Below are 23,033 nucleotides of genomic sequence, written 5' to 3'. Positions count from 1 at the left end.
CAAATCTATTCCCTAGTTACAGTTCTAACCTGTACTAGTGTAAAGGCTTTTCCATTATCTTTTTACAAACATGACAAAAAGGCTATCACTGGAGTCTCTTTGCAGAACTGCTCCATTTAAGTACACATATATTGCCAACAAGTTAGCATTATTGACAATGATATAATTTCACATGAATTTTTTTTTACTTATAATTTTTCTTTAAATCAATTTGTGGATCGAGGGTATGATCACAAAAAATAAAATATATGCAAAATATTATTAATTTAACAATTTCATCTTTGAAGTTATCATAGAGAATGCATCTTGTCTTTATATATTGTGACCTCCATGTCATCTCAATGCCATTCTGCCTCCCAGAATACCATGCACACACATAGCACGGATTCCTGCCCCATCACTTAATGCATGACATGGGCCAGTTGTTATCTTTAGTTTACACTCGTGTTAAAGGAGATGGTCTTGATTGGTTACAAAATACATGTATGCTTATAAAAGTATGGCTAGTATCATTGTGTTGGAAAGTTTACCCACATCAATTGTATTTATCTTCATCTCTTTACAAAATGTGTCAGATGCATTTTTGTTTGTTTAGTTTTGCACTCTTTTAATTATTGTATACAAAGAACATAATGTAAAAGAGCGTTAGGAAATTCATCTTTATCCTGTTTACAGATGTTTTAATAAATAGATGAATAAATATTTCTGTATTACCTTTTCTTTTGAAATAGGAAGAAAACTCTTTTATTCTAATGAGCAAACTATCTTTGATTATTTCGTGATTACAATGTCTATTACAGACAAATGTAAGGGGAGGGGGGTGGGGGGAATCACTGCGGAGATCAGCATATAAATTAGCAATGTGTTTTTACTCAAATTAAATATTTGATTCAAAGACATGAGCCTATGTATTGGCCTTCAGAAGCCTTTCATATCACAATGTGCATTTACCCAATCAATGTGTAGTGCATTTCCTTGTCTCACAATAAAACATTTTGCCAAGCAAACCTGTCAATGAAATAAGCTTATACTTATAGGGGAATCCCGATTTTATTCATTTTGACAACTGTCCCCCCTCCCTCTTCAGATTACAAACAAAAAGATGACCTGCTCTAGCTGTCACCTGAGATGCAATGACATCTGACCTCTTAATCTAAATTGATTTTAAAGAGAAAATTTCTCTTTTTACTTCAATTTGCACTGTATTCTGGCTGTATTGAAACTGTACAAAAGCAAGTCCATAATATTTGGTCATGCTGTATCCCATACAGATCCGGGTATAATGATATTGAGAACATCAATTGATATCAAATGTCTTTTTACTTTATATTTGCTCTGATCAAAGCTCTGTGATGGCTCAATACAATTATCAGATCTACTTAAACTGTAGATATGGTTGGGAACGTGATGGACATATTTATAAATTCTAAATTTAAAATATCAAAATTTAGAATGACAATATAATATAAATGCTTCTATCAAAGTCATATAATGTAATTTTAAATCCTCATCAAACATTAGAAAGGCTAGTAAAAACTTCAAATTTGTCCTTTTGGTAGTTAACATGCAGGTCTGATTCTCTACTTTAAATGTTCAACAGGCAAAATTGGCTAAATAGGCTGACAAAACTCAATGAACTTAGCAGACCAAGATAGCAGATGCCAAAATTGACTTTGGCCTAATGTTAAACTGTTCAACAGTCTCCATTTAAAATGGAGGCTGTTTAGAGTAACACATGCGATCATACCTTTTCAAGGTCTGTGCACTCAGTAAAATATATACTTTAAAGATATGTTCTCACAAGCATGGAACATCTTAGATATATCTAATGTTTGGCATGTAAAATTGCATCTAAACCAATGAAACGTGTTGGTTGCTTATTAAAGACACCAAGTATTTGTTCATCAGGCTAAATTTTAATCCTAAGTAAAGTTTTGTAATATTCAACATTTTTGTCACAGTAACCTACTTCTCCATAACAAATCCATGTCTACTGACTACATGACTTTGAAAATTTATATAAAATTAAACCATATTGATTAATCATGATCAATAATTAAACAATGGTTATACTATGAAATGATGTCACGACTATGAAAAGTACCCCCAAAAAAGTTACCAAAATAATGTACATTTAGGCCAATAGGTGGCAAAACAGTAGAGAGCAAACTTTCCAACATTCCTTGTATATTTGTAAAGTAACAATTGTAATGGCTTCTTATCCAAACTGACACATGTAAGTAGATATTCTTGTGCCCTACAGGGATATTTGAATGGGATACAAATCGCTACATAGTGGAAGAAAATTGACATGGGTGACCTGTAGAACAAGAATTTTAAAATATTTCTGAAAAACTTGCTACATGTATCTGTGACAAGACAAAATGTTAACTTCATAAGATAGTGTTCTTTTTAACAGTAGTAACAGTTCATGTTTATATGGAAGTTAGTTCGTATTTGAATGTTTACTTTGTTGCACTATTCTGAATTCACAATAACAATAACAAAACAAAAAATGAAAGTTTGCTAAAAATATAGCCTCCATATATACCAAATGGTTCGACTTGAAAAAAAGTGCTAACGAACCATCACATGTCTTTACTTATTTTCTCATTGTATTCTGCTGGTATATTGTTCCAAGTTTGATTTTGCATTATCGTCTGTTGCTTAAGTAACTTAACACACATACATGGAATAATTATGAAGAGGATCTGTCATTTGAGTAGGGGATCTTATACAACTTACCACAAGATTTTTAATGACTTCCTCGTGTTGTGTCTTGAGATTCTGGGCCTCCTCCAGGTTTGTCCCGATCTCTGTCATCCTTGGTACCATGTCTTCTACTCTTACTTGGATCCATTCTGCTGACTATATGACGAGAAGAATAAAGAAGATGGATGCAATAAGGTTAATTCTAGTGTAAATTTAAGTATTTTGCTACATCATTTTATGTGTCAAGACCATTATTCCAAAACTTACAAACTAATATTAGACACCATTACTATTTGTTTAATTGATATCATGACAAAGAGTATGACAAAGGGTATTCAAATTACCTTCACGTTATAAGGAATTATGAATATTATTACATAAATATTATGTATATAGGGTAATTGATACATTTCATATGAAAATAGGTAGAGGTGTCGTGGACGAGTGGATATGTCACCGGACTGTGGATCACAAGGTTCGCGGTTCAAGTCCCACCGCGGCACTAATGTCCTTTGGCAAGACATTGATCTTCATTTGCCACTCTCCACCCAGGTGTTAAATGGGTACCCGGTAGGATGCGAAAGCTAATGTGGTTAGATTAGCACGTGTGCGCTTGTAAAAAAAGACGCCTGGCTGGAATGCTCCCCAGGGAGTGGAGAATGTGCATGCATTGTGTGCGGGTAAGCCTGAATCCTGTGACCGGGGTAATAATATATATATCTTTAAAGCGCTTTGAGAGGGCCTTCGGTCCTGAAAAGCGCTATATAAAAACTAGCTATTATTATTATTATTATTAACAATTATCATCATTATCAACATCATCATTTCGTCATCATAACCATCACCATGGCTATCATCCTCATCAATATCATCAATTTGATTTATATCAACATACACACATCATCAATGAACACTGAAGAAATAACATCACATTTTTATACCTATCATACAGGTCCAATTATTGATTTCATATTCAATGAAACTGTACCATGATAAACACATTCAAACACATTCTTTGTTATAAATCCCATTCCCATGAAGTCAAACATGGCATTACATTGGCATGTACTGTCAGTTTTCAAGGGGGAAAATGAAAAAAATCTGAAAAAATTACTTTCACTGGATGTTTTATGAGAGCTTGTTAATAATTATTGGAAAGTACAAACACTTTTGTGTGAGAATTTGTTTGAAAACCTATGACTCATTTAAACTCTCACATGTCATCAAACCGATCCTGTGTACCCAAGGGATAAATAACTTGTGCCTTAAAAAAAGTGCCTTGGGTCCTACAATCTTTTGTACTGACATGTTTTTGTACCTCAATGTTTACTATTTGTCACACATAACTTTCAACTCTCGACAATCTGTTGACCTATATTTAGCTCAGGAGGAATTCTTTGGAAAGTCAAGACTGCTGCATGTATCATTTCTTGCTTGACATGCTTGCCAAGATGTCACTATGATGCATACATCTTTCATGTATTAAACATGTAAGCAAGGTTTCTGTTTCGTTATTCAATTCGGTGCTACATCACAACACAAACATTTTAGGCATCCTTTAAAATATATAAAGGTGCCAACAACAAGTGTACCTAAAATACCATCTTTGTCTGGTACTTTTATGTTGGCTCTTTTTTCCAAAAGTTTCTCTTAATGCATTCTCCCTCCCTCCCCCCCCCCCCCCCTCTCCCTCTCTCTCTTTCTCTCTCTCTCTCCATCCCTCTTCCTCCTATGCTTACACTCTCATTCACTCATTCTTTCTCTCACATCCTCTTTCAGTGCGGTATGCTCCTTGACCCTTAAAATAACTATGATATCATCATCCGCTCTTATACTGCAGACTAGTCTATCAAAAACAAACCCGTGCTAAGTTTCATTGCATCTTCATTAGATGTGAAGAAACCAGGTAACAAGGGCACAAAAGCATCATAATCTTAAACACATAATCAAACCTATGTTTCACCATGGTATCATGTTATACAACATTCTTCATTTCATGCATGTGTACCTGTTTGAATATTTAATATACATGTATTTATGTACATCTACCTCTTTTCCCACCTGCAAAATTTGACGCCTTTTGGAACCAAAACAGTTTAGCACATACGGCAGGATTTTCGCTACAAACAAATTGTTGAAGCTTGCAAATTCTAGGTTGTCATTTAATCATTTTCCTTTGTGACACTTTTATGACTTTACATCACTTGCACCATTTGTACTTTTACACTAACTGGAATTTACAATACATATACAAATTACATATAATAATTTCAATCATCATTTCAGCACCGGAGCACTTGTGCCTCTCTATATAAGATTAAATTAGTATACATATCATTTAAGTTTTAATAATTATCCATTTATTATCTGAAAAATGCATAAAACATGATATACAATGTTTACTGCAATGAAAAATATAAAAGCAGGCTCACGTGGACTGTTTGTGAGACTACTTGGAACACTAATGCAGTTAAAGTTGGACTAGTCTGTCTGCTGGAGTAATTAGTGACACTAAGTCCTCTGACATTTTCATCTTCCTACATCTCAGTATGCAACAGAGTCCTCTTTAATGATGGATATGAAAGGAGCAATGGCCACCAGAGATTGAATCATATGGTATTCATTTTATCTCTGACATTACATATGAATGAATGCAAACATGACTGTTCAAATTTCCCAGAATTGTATTTCATGTAAGCATCAGTAGGGTTCATGATTCTCTTGCATGGGGGGGAGGAAGGGGCAATATAATAGAGAGTCTCTAGACAGTCAATATAAATGAAGAGAGAAGGAGGTAACAGTTTCACAATTTTGCAGGCCACTGATTAGTATCAACAACAAAAATCTAAAAAGGGTCTTTGATAAGGAATATGTTAACACTTTTCATGTTTATGTATTTTTTTGTAATTGTTTTAATCTAAAGGGAGAGGGGAATAATCTTCATGTTTTAGTCCCAGCTAAGGACCTCATTGTCTAAATGTCCTTAACCTCCTCACCCATTAAATTATCAATGGCAAGATAATGGTGTAATTAGTATCACCACATGTATATCCCCTAATAATTCATTTCATGTCTCTGCCTTTCAAATAGTGCATTTCTACTTTCTTCCACCCCATTTGCTGAAAGTTTGCTGACTTTTTCTTGGTCGTCCTACTCACTGATTTACAACATGATGTACTAGATTGTAATTATCTGGTGGACACATGCTTTATCTCAACAAGATTGTCATGGGGTAATGGGAAATGAAGATAGCTGCTAACCAACAGGACCATAACGAAACAGAAGGCTGACACCACATGAAAAAGACAGGTGCATAAATCACACTTTAAGTGGGGAGGAAGGCATCTATATCAAACGGTCCAAACCATCTTGCTTTTCTTAAAGAATTATTCTTTGATGATTCCAGGCTATTCAACTGAATGAACAGTGCAAGGAATATTTTCTAGAATAATTAAGCCCCCCATTCAGATAAAAACTACCACAGGATGATGTTCAATTAAATTTAATACTATCAACAACATACACTTAAATCCTTTAAACCAAATGTTGCAAAACGATCATGAGCACTGTTAAATATACACACAAGCAACACTTAGCAGCTTCAAATGACAAACTAGTCCCATACCACCCCAACCCTATGGTAATGCAAATTCCAAAAAAATGATCAAAAGATTTCATATCAATAAAAAGATAATTAATGCACTTTGTTTGCTGACTTTAAAAATGACTTATTTGTTTGCAACTTGCAGACACGAATATAGCTTATTTGTTTTTTCAAAGAAATCACAAAAGGATTTGAAAAGAGATATCAAAGGAAGAGAGAATTCAAAATTGAGGCCTCAAGATTTGATGTTCATGACCTATAAATTAACATGTAGAGAGAAGGATCCTACGCTGGACTCATCTCCGATGAATTCTATCTGTCCTTGTATAAAGCACCGCGTATGTCCCTGCCGGCCGGCCATAGACAACACCAATGATTTCATTAACAGGCCCAGCTGGTGCATTCCTATCTCGTTAGTAACCAGATCAACTGTATAGTCGGCATGCCTCCTCATTGGTTTCAAGTGGTACTGGATTCATCTACGGACTATTCCACTGGGCCATGCCTTCTTCCTTACAATCAACACACTCATTATGTGTCAGTCACCTTTCATACTGCTTGTATGAAGTCAATTATGCATGACAAACACATATCAGAATGTGTCTTGTCAATGGTACTTGGTAATAACAATATTGGCACTGATTTCAACTGATTGCATTTCTACTGTTTTAACTGTTTTTGGAGGGTTCTATATATCTCTTTTAAAGGTAATACAAAGTTTCGGTATGGGGTCTTAAATTTGGTTCGAATGAACATATTGGAAGCATAATGTGATCCAACAATATTCACTGATCGTTGTCGCGGTCGAAATCGACTCTAAAAAATATCATTGTTAATAATAAACACTTTATGTGGTATAGCTCCCTCTCAAGATCAAGATATTAATTACGCTATAAAACAATGTTTCTTGACACAAATTGACCGATTAGCAATTCCCGTTCGGAAATTATATACCACGGCTACATATTCTGAGATTTTCATGGTCGCAGCTACTATTGTACGGCCGTAGGAGCTATTAGAAATTTATCAAAATTTACCGGGAGCACCGGTAAATCTGAATATTCAATTTTTCTCGAAAGCAGAAGTATTTTAGGGGCTAAAATTTCTAATGCTTTTAATACATCCACAGGGGCATCCAAATATATCAAAATTGTAAAGAATCACTATCAACCCATTTTTCAAAATTTCCCAAAACTTTGTAATACCTTTAACTATCAAACTAAGAATTTCCCATAAAGAGAAACCAACAATAATATTTGTTCAACTTTCATAAGAAACTTTAAGTCATTAATGTACTAGATATGTTTTTACTGTTTTGGAGGGTTCTATATCTATCTCTTTTGAATATCAAACTAAGAATTTCCCCTAAATAGTAACCAACAGTAATATTTTCAACTTTCATGAGAATCTTTCGGTCATTAATGTACTAGATATCAAAGGCGGATGAGAACCCATTTCCTTCTCCTGCCATTGCACTTTCTATTCTCAAACTCAAAGAATTCAAGCAAAACCTTGTAAAAATGTGTGAAAAATTTGCAAGAACATTATATCATTAGGAGCTCAACAGTGTGTAATCATTTCAATCATACATGTAACAGATATCGATGACAGATGCGAATTCATTTTCTGCTAATATGATTTGCACTTTTTGCTTTCAAACTCAAAAGTACAGGCAAAACCTTGGAAAACTGTAATGCCATTTTCTTACATTACAAGTTAAAGCATCTCTCTCTGTTTCACATCATATTACCTAGTTCTAAAGGAATGTCCTGGATAATTTCATTGAGTTAAAAATGTATTTCATCTGGTCTGAATAATGTTGCTCTGAAAAAATGTGACAGACTTCATAACAAAAATGTTCCCTCCCACCGTTCAGCTGGCTGCGTGGTTTCTGTGGCTGGGATCTACCTACACGTTCTCTTGACAGATAACATTTTTGACATGAACACAGATGGGTAAAAGAGACTGGTAAACAAAAGCGATTTGGTGCTAGGAAGCTAGTCTTGCATGGATAACACTGCAAGAGTATTTACAATGTACCATGTAAATGGAACCAGGAATCAACACTAACAGGTGCCAAGGACACATGATACAAAGAGTGTAGACTCCCAAAATTTTATTTTTTAACAATGTGCTCATGCATTTTAACCCCAAAAATTAAATCCACAATTCTAGACCCCCCCCCCCCCCCCCCCCAGTGAGGAGCCCTGCTAAAACACCAGGGTGGTGTCTCATAAAGATCCTAAGTCAAACTTAACTGTAAGTTGGACTTACACATTATGGAGAGCCTTCAAAAGCAAAAGTACAAGTATTTCAGACTTTTCATAAATTCCACATCAAGAACATGAAATCTCCTTGATAATAGAAAATATGAATGATTTGAATAACATTTGATGCCTTTAAAAAACAATGTTCACAAAATGTTTTCAAAGATGCTAACGGCTTTCCATAATTGTTAAGTCCAACTTAGAGATATGTTCAACTTTAATACACTGTAGGATCTTTGTGAAACAGCCCCCCCCCCCCCCCCCCGAGATTTGTAACCACTCAAGCATCTTCTGTAATAGCTAGCTAATAAGAATTCATCTATCAAACAAGTCTGAATTGAAACATTTGTCCTGATTGGGTGACAGCAGATATTTGTGAATTGTTTTAAAGCAAATTCTTTTTCATCAAGTGAGTCAAAGGCATGCAATCATTCACAAGTCTCTAGTCATATCCAATCAAGATAATTCTTTTAATACAAATTAATAATTGGCTTATATCTGATATTTTAATAGGCATGTTAATGCACATTTCTAGGCTAAACATGTACAGAATGATGTTTCACTCAGTACAAATTACTACCCTGTTGTTACATTTCTCCAGTTTCCAGCCAGACAGATTTGGTTATTTTGTGCCATTTCCCCTCTGACACAGGGAGTGGTAGAGGTCAAGCAAGATACTGATAGATGCCCTGGAAGCATCTCCATGGGAAAAATGCTAATCATTTCAAAAATGCCAGTACCATGCAAAGTGAAAATGTTTCCACTATCTGGCAGACAATGAAGTTCATGGGTTGCTGGGTAATAAATGAGACTACTGAATCAAAATATTGAGATTCATGAGTGCTATATAAGTCCAAAGTATTTTGTCTAGTATGCTATGGACTTAATAAACATTTTTTTGTTTTATCTGATGAGTTGATAGTGCTTGGTATTCATTGCTTGCATTACACATAATATCAAGAAAAATATCACTTTGATGTTTGTGGTGTTCATTATTCCATCACATTTGGCAAGGTATGGACCATTAAATGAGCTAGCATAAAAAAGATATTTCTAATGATTAGAAATTTATGTATTTTCAATGTACATGTACAAGTGTATTTGTATCTTCAAAATACATGTACATGCTTGAAATTTCCCTCAAGTTAATTGAATCCCAGATAAAAATAACGTATTTCACAAATATTCTGTATGCATGTAAACACATCGTCATACTCCTCCTCTTCAATCCTGCGGCCAAATAACTGTCATTCTTGCACTCTGGAAGCCAGAGTGGGAATTGGGACAGCTTGTTTTACAAAACGACGGCAGGGGTGCTCGTCATCCCAGGTAGAAGATAACAAGACTTGAGATTGCAGAGCACTTCCCAGTCCACACAGGAAAAATAATGGTCAAGTTATGAAATGATATTTCATATTACGAATACACTGTTGCCTATCAAGTTGGAATATTTTTTCTTATCTTTTTTCATGTAACGATGGTGAAAATATGATTTATTTTTGATAGACAAACTTTCTATCTTATCAGAACTTTACAGATCAATGTCTATGAATCTTTGATCAATTAAATTCTGAGAACATGAAAAATTTATCCATAAAAAATAAATAATATTGTTACAAACATTTCATGAAAAGAGGTACCGGTACTAAAAATTATTCCAACGTTATGGGCAACAATGTATAAATTCAGGAATCATATAAAAAAAACTGCTCTCAATCCAGTTCTTACACAGCATCAAAAGTGTCTAATTATAATTGAAAAGTGGAAAATAACGAATAATTATGAGGAAATATATAACAGAAAGGCATGATTAGGTTAAAACTCTATCAAATCTCTATCTGATGAAGCATCCATCAGTCTGTTTTCTTTTCTATTTGCTTGTTTGTCTTTTTTTTTCTTCTTTCATGATTGTTCTTTTTGTTTGGGTTGGTTTGATGAGTGTATGCCTTCTTAGATGTTACAGGAGATGAATTTGAGTGGTGTCTGGAGAAGCTGATGAAAGAACTTCTTCTTCTTGAGAGTCACTGCTTTTTAAGAGATGGTTTAATAAAAAAAAATTGGAGTGGACTAATGGGCTATTATTATTATTATTATTATTTAGGTTCAGATATCCCAAAATATGAAGAATGGAATTTTGAGTATGGTAAAATGCTAATATTTCAATTCTCATTTGTTCTCATCTTGTAAGAATATGGCAAATGTATATACACTTATATATTACAAAAGTAAATACATGTTAGCTTGTACATGTATATATATCAACATGTCAGCACATCATTGTTATCAGTTTAATATAAAAACAAATCTTTAACTAAGTTTTACTAAGTTTTACTAAGTTTTACCAAGTTCGACAAGACAATTCATCTCAAATTCTCATGAAAACACATTTCTTTCAAGACAACATTTCTTTTCTCTAAAGTACCACAATTCAATTAGCAATGAACAAAGATGATATAAATAATGGAGACAAATGAAATATACTTTAGGATCTTCATACGACAAACTTCTTGAATGGTATTTGATCAAGGGAGGGAAGAAAAATGATGTCCAAGCAAGAGCACTCCATCTTCCCTGGGAATTAGTTGGACTTTATTGACAATTAGGCTAGTTGTGTTTACACTGATGCCCATAAATCGTGTTTGCAGAGCTCACAAAAAGGTGACATGATGGGGTAATGAGGTTAAACATTCTTCAGACACAGGAGACACAATTCAAGATGTACGTTTTCTTAATAGTTAAGGTAGTGTTATCAGTCATACAAGTTATAAAAATGACTTTCAATCATTACAAAAATTATTTTATAATACTGCATCTGAAATTATTACTCCATATACTATAACTCTATATTTCGTAAATTTGACAGAATACACAGAATTCAACTTTAACTTTGGCAGTATTTTTTTCCAATATTTGTTCCTGAACATTTTTCTAGAATTGGAGGACATTTTAAACATGCACCTATTGCTACAAATGATAAGATTTCTACTTCTTTTTTTAGAACCATACTTGTTTTAATACAGACTTCACACAGCCCCAAGATTTTGAAATATCAGTCCTCTCATGCAGAGGTTATAGTTAAACCAGGTGAGTAAATCTAATAAAAAAAACCTTTAAATTGAACAAGCTTTCTCTCTAATAACCCCCATGTAATTAAAAAAGCATATATACCGGTATCTAATTTACAGGTTATCCTAGATCGTATCTTTGAAATCCTTGTTTTTATTGTTATATATATATATATATTTTAATTTTCTTTGAAAGAAAGAACTTCAATACAAAAAGTTTACTGTAATACAGTACACATTGGACATAATATTAATTGGTAATATTTTGTATTATATTCATTCAATTTAAAAAAATCATAAAAATCCTAGTAGTATTACAGTAGTCATGCAATGAAGCAACCAAGTATTCTCCCACAAAAAGGAATTAAAATAACCCCTACATGTGTAATTCACCATATCATCTTGCATGAGATAGCATCAAATTACTGAAGTCCAATCAATGAAGTTACATCAACTCTCAACGAGAACATCACATCCAATCTCTATCACTTCTGGAGCTAGCTGATTCCTTCCCAATCTAAATCTTTATAGTCAACAACGCTCTCAGAGAAACATTTCCTTCTTTAGATTACAAGTTTCTTTCTGTATAGACACTGAGGATTATAACTGGCACTCCTAACACAGAAATGTTCAACAAATGTTGGTTTCTTAAATCTTTTCAGACACTTTGGAGCAAACAAGAATATTGGCAAAGGTCAAAAGTCGCTACACATATTTGATTTTTATGAATGGTTCTCTTTATACAATCTCAATTCCTCTTTAATCTCTTTGTGTTTTTTAAAAAGTTTAGGCATGACTACAGGTTCATGTTTCCTGAGCTTTTTGACCTGGAACAGTGTTTCTACATATGTATGAGGGTGAGTAATTGCAAAGAGAAACCAAGATTTTTAAAGAAATAATAATGATGTGCTCATTAATTTATATAAAAAGTATCAATTATACAGTTCCGTAATCAATGAAGGAATAACTCATTTTATCTATACCCCCCATCCCCCGATCAGACTCTGTCATCATTTGGATTCTAAACAGCATGAAGTGCACTTACATGTACACCCCCTCCATTCCTACAATGGCATAAGAGAAGGAAACAAAAAAAGACTTCGGTATTTTGTTTTCACTGCCAGATCCATATCTCAATTTCATTCTGATTAGACATCAAAGTTTTGAGTCGGTCTACAGGGCTGGATACCAACATTTGTTCCATCCTATTACATTCCAAAGAGCTTCTGTTTTTAGCCCTGTGGTCTCGCACCATCAACCATACTCCACATATCAGCGGAAGATGGTAGCTCCTTGGCCCCCTATCTGTCCCATCTATCAGCCCTCTTCCCCTGTATACATCCTACCCTTTTCCTCCTTTGTTCTAAAAACATGCTCCTCATTTTAAGATTTATCTAAGGGCAACTATCAATTCATCCATGTCAGAGGTAAAGATATGATACTCTATTTTTTAATAATTTCTTTTAATTGCAATTATGTCTTCCAATGTTTTGGAAATGTATAAAGTTTATTACATTTTAAGATAGAATACCAACATTTGTTCCTTCCCATTACATTCCAAAGGGCTTCTGTTTTTAGCCCTATGGTCTCGCACCATCTACCATACCCCACATACCAGTTAGTGAGTGGAGGATGGTAGCTCCTCTGCCCCCTATCTATCCCATCTATCAGCCCCCATCACTGTACATCCTACCTCCCACCTCCCTCCTCCTTTGTTCTAAAAACATGATTCATCTAAAGCCTCGGTCACAAATGCCATTACGAACTGCTACGAACGCCGTACAAACGATTTTCAGACTATGGAAATTCGGGAAGACAATGGAAAAACAGGGAGATTCGTACGAAATTATCGTTCGTACCAACCTTTGTGACCGTAGCTCTTGGGCAACTATTTATTGACCCGTGAAGATAAGCTACTTTCTTTCAATAATCTATATTAATTGCCAATTATGTCTTCCAATGTTTTCAAAATGTATCAAGTATATTACATTTTAAGCCAGAATACCAACATTTGTTCCATCCCATTACATTCCAAAGAGCTTCTGTTTTTAGCCCTCTGGTCTCCTTGCACCATCTACTACCATACCCCACATACCAGTCATGGAGTAGAGGATGGTAGCTCCTTGGCCCCCCTATCTGTCCCATCTATCAGTATCATCCTACCCTTTTCATCCTTTGTTCTCAAAACATGCTCCTCGTTTTAAGATTTATCTAAGGGCAACTATGAATTGATCCACAAAGATATAATACTACTCTTTTAATAAGCTATATTAATTGCCAATTATGTCTTACTATGTTTTGGAAATGTATCAAGTACATTACATTTTAAGCCAGAATATGTTTGATCTCCTCACACCATCTACAATACCACACATACCAGTCATGGAGCGGAGGTTGGTAGCTCCTCTGCCCCCTATCTATCCCATCTATCAGCCCCCTTCCTCCCTCCTCCTTTGTTCTTAAAAATACTCTCCTCCTTTTTAGTTTTATCGAAGGTGTAACTATCCATTTATCCATGTTATAGTAAAGATATGCTACTTTTCATTTAACAATATCCTCTAATTGCTAATTCTATCTTCCAATGTTTTGGAAGTACAATTGTATGTCAAGTACATGTATATTACATTTCCAGACAATTCATGAAAACATTTTGTGGACTTTTTTTTATAATACGTGATGCACAATTGGTTCATTTTATTCTGACCTTGAATAAACTTTTTCGCTAATTACAGTGAAGATGTGACCTAAATATGTATAGATTACATATACATCAAGCAAGCCTAGAGTCATATTTTGTTTTTACTTTTTTTTTTCCTCCCACTAGGCAATTTCACCCCATTTCTAATAATGTTATAAATATACAATTGAATCCACTCCAGTTCCTCTCATTTTCAGAAGGAAAAAGAAGGGTTAGCCTTAAAGCATCACAAATGGAATACCTGCCACTCTGATTAACCTACTTCCCCATCTCACCTCATTACCCCTCTTTTCTTCCATCTTCCCTCCCCGCACCATCAGTTATCTGGTATTTTCTGATATGACAAAAGAGAATAACCTTCCCCCAATGACTGGAAATACAATTCCATACACCAATCAATCAGAGACAAAATGGTCACGGGTAATTTGTGAAATTACTTCAATACAATCACTTCTAAATATTCTTTGTTGTCGGATATCAATTCTGATACGTGTCCTGACAAAAACACAATTTGCTTGCATACCTGATAAACAAATAGTTTCATGTCAACTAATAACAAAGTTCACCTATAAAAAATCAGTTGTTTAATTACATACACTTGAACGATACCAAGTAAGCAAATGTACCGAACGTGCATGATATACAACCTAGCATGCATGAATACAGATCGAATGTTTGATCCCTGGCCGGTATATAACATTCTCTTGGAGTCATAACAACATTCATCCTATCCCTCAATACCATCATGATCCATGTCGGCACCATCTTCAAATGAAGTAAACATTCAACGAACATGTACTGTCTACAATATACTCCTCTTTAATTTTGTTTGTGTTTTGTGTAATCAAACATCTCCTTTTTATGAAATACTAAAGGTTAATAGTGATTAAATCTAGACATGTCTTTCTGCGTATTTGATCCGTTACCAACAATTGATTCAATATGCAATGTGGGAGAAAAATGTATTACAGACCTTAACTGTATGTAACAAAACTTATTTTCAGATTTATGTTCAGTCTGACGCTACAAAACCTACTTGAATAACAATACAACTCAATGTAGTATGGATCTGTAAAGCATGATAGGGTATGCAGGTAGTTAACATTCAGATATAAACTTGTTCCCTTTTAAACTGCCAATAAATTTGAGCTCTAAGTATTTAATCATTGGATCTCTAAAGTAAAAAAAAACAAGCAGGTATACTATATACATGGTAGTTAAGCTGTTGACTACGGAATTTCTAAATTCCCATAGGTTTAATACAGGAGCCAACCGATTCCGGGAGACAATGGGGTCATATCATAACTATGAACAACATCAAGTAGTCAAGTAGTACTCAAGTAAATGAAAACTTTTGATATTCATAATTTAATGAAATATAATTAACAATATAAAAATATGAGATGTTCACACTTGGAATAGAATCACAAGTTTATGTAAAGAATAAGACCAAATAAGGACCAGTCCTGTGGCTACAGGCTACCAGAGGTTATTAGAGGTCAATGACCTGGAATGACCCATATAACACATCTGAAGAAAGGTAACAAGATGCACACTGAACTGCATCCTAATAAAATCCATTCAACAAGTCGATCTTGTCAATGATAAATTGGATTTACAATCATTCTAATCTCTTACCTCACCTGTGTATGTAAATGTTGCCAATTTGATAAGTATGTTTGTGGAATGTATCAACAGGTGAACGAATTAATCTCACATGAACAGGGAAGAAACATTGGCATGTTTACACGAGAAAATATCTGTTAAGGTCCGACTGGCAATGGATACGACATGAAGCAGGATTCATGGTATATGTTGAGTATGTTATATCTTGTCTAAATTCCAGTTCTATCACATTGAGTGATAATTTCCCTACTGATAAAAAAGGAAAACTTGCACTCTATCGTCATGTTGCCAGTAGAAGATCATAAGATTATCAATACACATTGTTCACTGCCTCCTATCATAGGAACATAGCTGACCCATTGACAGGCCAATGTTTTGTATCATTCTATGCTGAAATAAAGGCAAAATGTTTAAAAACTTACTTGTAACACAGCTAGAACAATCCTTGCTTTTCCACTCTGCACCGCGACAGTGCTGATCGTGGTAGTCGCTAACGGCTTCTTTCCTTCGTTCACTGACATTTTCGGTTTCTTTTCACTTTGTTTCCTTGCAAATGATAATTCTACAAATATTTTCTGCTATCTTTCTGCTTTTTTTGAGGAACCGGTAGAACTAATTGCTTGGTCCCTTCTTCGTTGATCACTCCACACAAAAATAAACAAATAAACAAATAACATTAAAAATAAGTTGCTTCAGATTTTTTTCCTTTAAACCTTCTTGCGAAGGTTTACCGCGACGCCATAGGAGTTTCTATGGTGTTTGATTGGAGTCGCGAGCGCACTACGGGGCTTGTAATGATGTGCACGCTTAGTGCCCCACACGCCAGCCAAACGCACCGCCGACTGACTTGAGATCTCGGCTCCCTACTGAGAGGCAGAGAGTGGAGACCCAAAGCACCAGCACGTTGGCCTTTCCTTCTCTCTATCTCTCCTTTTTCTCTCTATCTCCTTCTCTGTCTATCTCTCTCCACTGATCCCCTGTGGGAGTGCATGGGGTACTGGGAGAGCGAGAACATCTATATTAGGTGAGGCACTGCTTTCGAGAGAGCCCATTGGCAGAGCACTGAGGTGTTCGGTTATCCTCCACTCGCTATAGTCTAAGTCGTCAGACCCTACAATACCCACAACACAAGAGTTCCATGACCTGGAACATGGGTTAATAAATAATTATTTTTAAAAATGTGATATTGTCAAATGGAAGGCTCTATTATTCAGTATGATTCTGATCCAAAGTGTAACTCTGATTTATATATTCTTTAACTGAGGTTATGTCACAATCGTGGAAGGTATAGGCCAAGCCATTGGTCAGGACTGAGTGTGTGTACAAGTTTTGTTTGCCTTCCAATCTGTGTTTGTATACAGAGCGTGGGACTGGCTAAGGATTATAATATATCACAGACCCAGAAAGGAAACTGGTATCTAAAACAACTATAGATGGCTCATTTGAATTCTGTGTGCTTTGATTATACTTGGTACTTGGATTCCTCCAAAAGACGCCGTAAAGGTTATAAACTTTAATATAGATGTAGAAACAAAAATTTGAGATATTGGTCGTTGCATTTTCTTCACACTATATAGTCGAAAGTCATGTTGTTAAAGTGCAAGTTATACAATGTACCAGGCTTCTACATTAGCAAAGTGGGAAAGTTGTGTAGTACCGGTATAACTTTTGGGTAATATATGTAACACAGAGAAATTATGAATATAATCCCTTGGTATTTCTTAATATCATTATATTCATCTCCAGAGTCTTGTGTAGATATACCAAATCCTGGCAAATTTTCAACAAATTATATGTCAGATATGAAAATTATGATGCATCTCCATACAAAAATTATCTGAACATGATTGTTACAGAGCAATTTAATTAGAAGTGTTCAAAATTAATGCGATTGGTTGCTATACACTGGGATCTCCTTTACAACAGAATTCTACGTTTGTGTTAATATCTTTCCAACAGTTGAACTACTCCCACACTCTTGCCAAAGGGAACAATTCACACTCTTGAGCCCTTGGTGCCTTTGGTTATTTTCATGGCCATAGAAGGTCAAATGCCAACAATACATAAAGACTTTTCACACTTGGTGGGAAAGTTTATGTCGGATCATGGAAGGATTTCCCCTTTTCTCTCTCTCCAATGTGAAAGTAAATGGAGAAAAAAATCCATTACACATACTCTACTCTTTCCCCCATACATGTATAGTATTTCAGAGAATTAAAAGCGCTAATGACCGTCTTCAATTTTTCTATTGTTCTTTATTGTACTGATGTGATTCTTGTAATATTAAAAAAATTGTAAATATCATAAGGGTTATTTTCTTTTATGATAATGATCATAATCGAACATACTATAGAATAATAAGACATTAGACGTGTAGAGTTACATTTAGTTCAAGACTAAACAACAGAAGGTATAGACAGATGCACCTTTAATGTAAAAATCATTACTACATATAAAATAGCCATGTCAATGCATTTGCTTGCAAGTGTAATCAAACTTGTCTCAAAGATAGTTTCAATATGATATTTAGACTAACTGATGGGAGTGAGGCTATATACACACACTAACTCTGGATCCTAAAGCTATGATTCAGGGGGAGGGGGATTTTCAACAATTTTATGAATACCTTCTATTTTGCAGATGCATCTTTACAAGTACATACCAATTCATTTTTACAAGCGACTTTCTTCCAAGGAAAGTGCTGACCTATTGTATTATGTTTATGTTTGTGTCTGTATACTTTTTTTTACTGTGAAGAACATATATATATATATATATATATATATATATATATATTATACAAATAATGAATGGTTATGAGTTCAATAGTGCGAATATTTTCATGAGTTGAAAGATTAACATTCTATTCAACGAGGCGTCAGCCGAGTTGAATAGAATTAATGTTAATCTTTCAACGAATGAAAATATTCGCACCATTGAACGAATGAAAAACATTCATTATTTGTTTTATACAACATCGAAGAAGATCTAATAGAACAATCAACAAATTATGCTTTACTCCTTATATTAAAGATAAATTCAAGTTGGATTCAAGCCTTCTCGATTACATTCAGATTGCCTTCGCGTCAGATACACGCAGGGATACGCGCGCGCACGGCAGAGAGGTACGCAGTCTGCATATAACCAAAAATGCACGGCGCATATAACCAAAAATGCACGACCGTGCAATATACCATCTATTGAATATCATGTGACCAACAATCCTCCAATCAAATGACAGGGATCCACGTAGGTGTTGTATAAATATATATATATATATATATATATATATATATATATACATAGATACTTGATATCTTCTCAAAATATGGGGAAAATGACTGAAAATCATATCATCATCATACACAATGATATCACATGCATAACACATGCACATATTCTAAAGTCAGATCGACAAACATGTACCATATATTTACCACATTCTAACAAATTTACCCAATCACCACAATAAGGCCATTAATGAGTCATGTTACAAATCTTTGCATCATTTAAGAATAACTTTCAGAATATGTAGTGATACAATCATGAAGTAAAGTTGATTGCAGATACCTTATTGATGTCTAAATATAAATCGTAATGAAACCATGTATGAATCCATATGGACTTTGAAAGATTTCAAACATTTCAAAATTCAGAATAACATTCAAATACAAACTATACAAATTTTGTACCAGCTGCGGTTGCTTAAATGGTATATAACAGATTCCCTTTTAGGGAATTACCAATTTTTATGAGAAACCCATTTTCCTATGCATTTCACTATTTACAAAGGATCAGAGTCACCCATGCTGCACTCTTTCTACTGTGCTGGCTACACAGAACTTCATCAGTATGTCTTTTAAAAAACAGACACGATGTTTGACATCATCTGAGCAGCAGCAAAACAATTTTTATGAATAGCCTATTGGGGACTTTCCTTACAAGGGCTACTGGCATGGCCAGCTGTCAAACATATCTGTTGATACCTAGAAAGACCACTCTTCACAACTGCACATTATACACAGGAAAAAGAAGCCCTTTCATCTCTTCTCATCTTATCTCTTTCTTCCACCAACCATAACAACACTGACATCAACTGACACCACCACTATCATCATCACCAATGAACATCATAGAGAACAGCAGCAAATTCAAACTGAAATACAACACAAATAGCATCCTCCAATTTGAAAATTAGCAAATGTAATATTATGCAATTCATGATTTATAACTGGTTTTTTCCAAATATTTCTTCATGAAAAATCAGGAAAGGTCTTGAAACAGTATCTGCCACTTCAAGCCCAATCCCCAACCTCTATCCAACAGCAATGGATTCTGTGACATTGCAATTTTTCAGATTCACTTTGAAACATTACCAACCAAGATGACTCCTTTGTTTATCAAAAGAAACAACACCATCAAGAATGCACTACTTTTGCAACACATACTTTAAAGGAGGTGTAGCATGGCAAAGACTGGTTAACGCCATCTGCGACTTCTTTTGGACAACTGCACGTAAACAAATGGATTTGATTAACTGACAGCGTGCTAGCGTTCGTGAAACAGACCTAAGCTCTCCTCACGAATACTGCGGTCGCATCGTCCGTAGTCGTAATACACCCGATTGGCGGGGCCACGGGTAAGACACGTAGTCGCATCATGCTACACCCCCTTTAACAATCAACAAAGAAATGTTAAGAGGAGCTCTTACCCCTTTCACTCTGTTCTCAAACTCCTTGAGTCGTCTCAGCGCCTCATCTTCTGGCCTGATGCCATAGAGACTAGGTGATCCAGAAGAAGGCATCCTGTTGAGACTGGAACGGCTCCCGTTCAAGCTGCTGTGACTGCCATTCAGTCGTCCATTCATCCTGCCATTGAGACCCGGTGGAGGAGGAGCAGACATCACAGACTGTGTGCAAGCAATTGGAAGAGCAGTTTTAATTTCATGACTATTAATCGATACATTTGCACCAACAATATTCAAGTATATTTTTCAGTATACTTTATGATGTGATATTCCAGAAGCACGTTTTTATTTTATTTTTAAAGAAAGGAGTTGAAGAGAAATTATAGTGGTGCAGGCATATCAAATGTAAGCCCCAGCATTTACGGATGCAATTATGACATCAGTACACTAAAGTTACTAGGGACAATGTTCTGGTATGTATTGACAAGAAAAATGTGATCTTGGGGGGGGGGGAAGAATTTGAGATAATTACGGGAGCTATGTCTGTGCTTTACGGCAACATACAAATTCTAAATCCTTCAGTACTGTTTGCTGCACATAGAAATTCTCCAAATCTAAGCTGTTCACAAACATAAAAAATCATAACAACTTGCTTTTGATTTTTTAAATGACATCTCATGGGGCCCATCGGTTAGAGAGTTATGACAGATTTTTAGTAGATCACAACTTGATATCAATTGCAACTCTATCGTTAAGAGATAGGATATTAAAAGTTACCGATTGATTTGAGGATTAATCACACCCCTTTATGAGACAGGGCTCTGGTATCCCTACGTAGATTTCATTTGCATGAATAATAAGCCTTTACATTAAACATTTAAGGATACAGTCAAACCTGCTTTAGTGACCACCTGTCTACAAAGGCCACATTTGTTGTTTCCCTTGAAAACAGTTTCAAGTACAAATCATGTACTAAAGGAACCTGTCTACAAAGACCACTTTTTGTGTTTCCCCTGGGTGGTCGCTATAGCCAGGTTTGACTGTATTATGAAAGAAACTATTTCGTGCTAGACGGCCAAGAAAACACCACCAACCTGTTGTTTCTGCGCTACGATGGGTGCGACCTCTTCAACGGGCACGTCCTTCTTAGCCACTACGTCCCAGTCCATCTCTGGGATGGGCTCCCCATGGAGGACAGCACCTGGAGCCAGGGAGGAGGTGGAGGAGGTAGGGGTGAACATGGAGCCACCTTCAGTGTCACCAAAGAGGAGCTCCATCTCCCTCCGCTTGGTCTCCAGCTCGGCCATCTTCTGTGCCAGGTGGTCAGCTGCCGGCTGGAGCTGCTCGGGTACGACTCTCATGTTGGATCTGGAAGCCCTGCAAAGTGTCGACAGTGGATGGTCAATGATTTAGTGATGAAGTTGTATCATAAATCTATATCAAAGATGCTCGTATTAATTTAATCATAATCTTCTTTCCCATTTGGGCATCAATATGTCACCTACAGATTACTTCTCTCCCATGTAAATAGCAATTTTATAAAAAAACATCTAAAAATGCCACAGAATTACGAATCAAAATCCATAAATCAGTTTTGGAATTCTCTCCATTCTTCAGTTTACAGACGAGCCTCAATGATAAACTTTCAAAGATACAGTAGTTATAGATTATTAATAATCTAGTTGTTGTTAATGACCACACAAAGTATCTTTCAGTGGATCAGATTTGACAAGGGATTAAAGTAATAGTACAATATCAACAATGCATTTAATTCACAATCCACATTAAATGACACACCAAGTTCAATAACTTTGGCTGGACTCGACCCTTACAGTCCCAAAAAGGATGATATATTCTGACCCTTGTACAATGCATGGACATTAGAAAAACTGTATATTCTGCTGAGTGGGAATATTACCTGTCGGGAGAAACCACCGGTAGAGCAAGCCTGTCTAGGAGAGCCTGTCCCATAGCTGCTGCCTCTTGGTACTGACGAAGCAGGGCACGACGTCTTGGTTCATAGCCCAGGAGGTGACGATTTCCTGTATCACCGCTGTGTGATGCAACTCTCGGCGCCACCTCCTGGCACAGTTTGTCCATATAGGATATCAACTGGCAAAAAACATGAAAATTTGAAGTTAGACAACTGTATTAAAGCCCCACTGTACTACTTGTATATACTTGCTCCCTCTAAATAGAAAACAATGCCTAATCAGTGACCATTGGTCCCCCATGATCCTCTTTTTCTTATGTTAATTGAGAACTGAGTTGATGAGATAGCAACCTGTCAGTAACCTCGCTGGGTGGCCTAATCCCTCCTAGCCAAACTAGTACAGATGGGCTTAAAATCTATGTTTCCATAATTCTTCCTAAA

General features: G+C 35.5%; 1 protein-coding gene across 2 annotated transcripts in view; it reads right to left on the bottom strand.

Annotated features, from left to right (window-relative positions):
* The window catches only part of LOC587668 (titin), a 174,881-nt gene that overhangs the window by 112,217 nt on the left and 39,631 nt on the right, over positions 1–23,033 (bottom strand). For both annotated transcript variants that reach the window (XM_030974183.1, XM_030974184.1), the window contains exons 16-19: positions 22,578–22,771; positions 21,754–22,036; positions 20,684–20,881; positions 2,746–2,868 (exon numbers count right to left, since the gene is read on the bottom strand). In XM_030974183.1, the coding sequence (XP_030830043.1) occupies positions 2,746–2,868; positions 20,684–20,881; positions 21,754–22,036; positions 22,578–22,771 (798 nt within the window). The remainder of the gene's footprint in view (positions 1–2,745; positions 2,869–20,683; positions 20,882–21,753; positions 22,037–22,577; positions 22,772–23,033) is intronic.

Source organism: Strongylocentrotus purpuratus, unplaced genomic scaffold, assembly GCF_000002235.5.
Source record: "Strongylocentrotus purpuratus isolate Spur 01 unplaced genomic scaffold, Spur_5.0 spur5_scaffold_7, whole genome shotgun sequence".
NCBI lineage: Eukaryota > Metazoa > Echinodermata > Echinoidea > Camarodonta > Strongylocentrotidae > Strongylocentrotus > Strongylocentrotus purpuratus.
The sequence above is the reverse complement of the archived record's forward strand: the minus strand, read 5'-3'. Positions and strand labels throughout refer to the sequence as shown.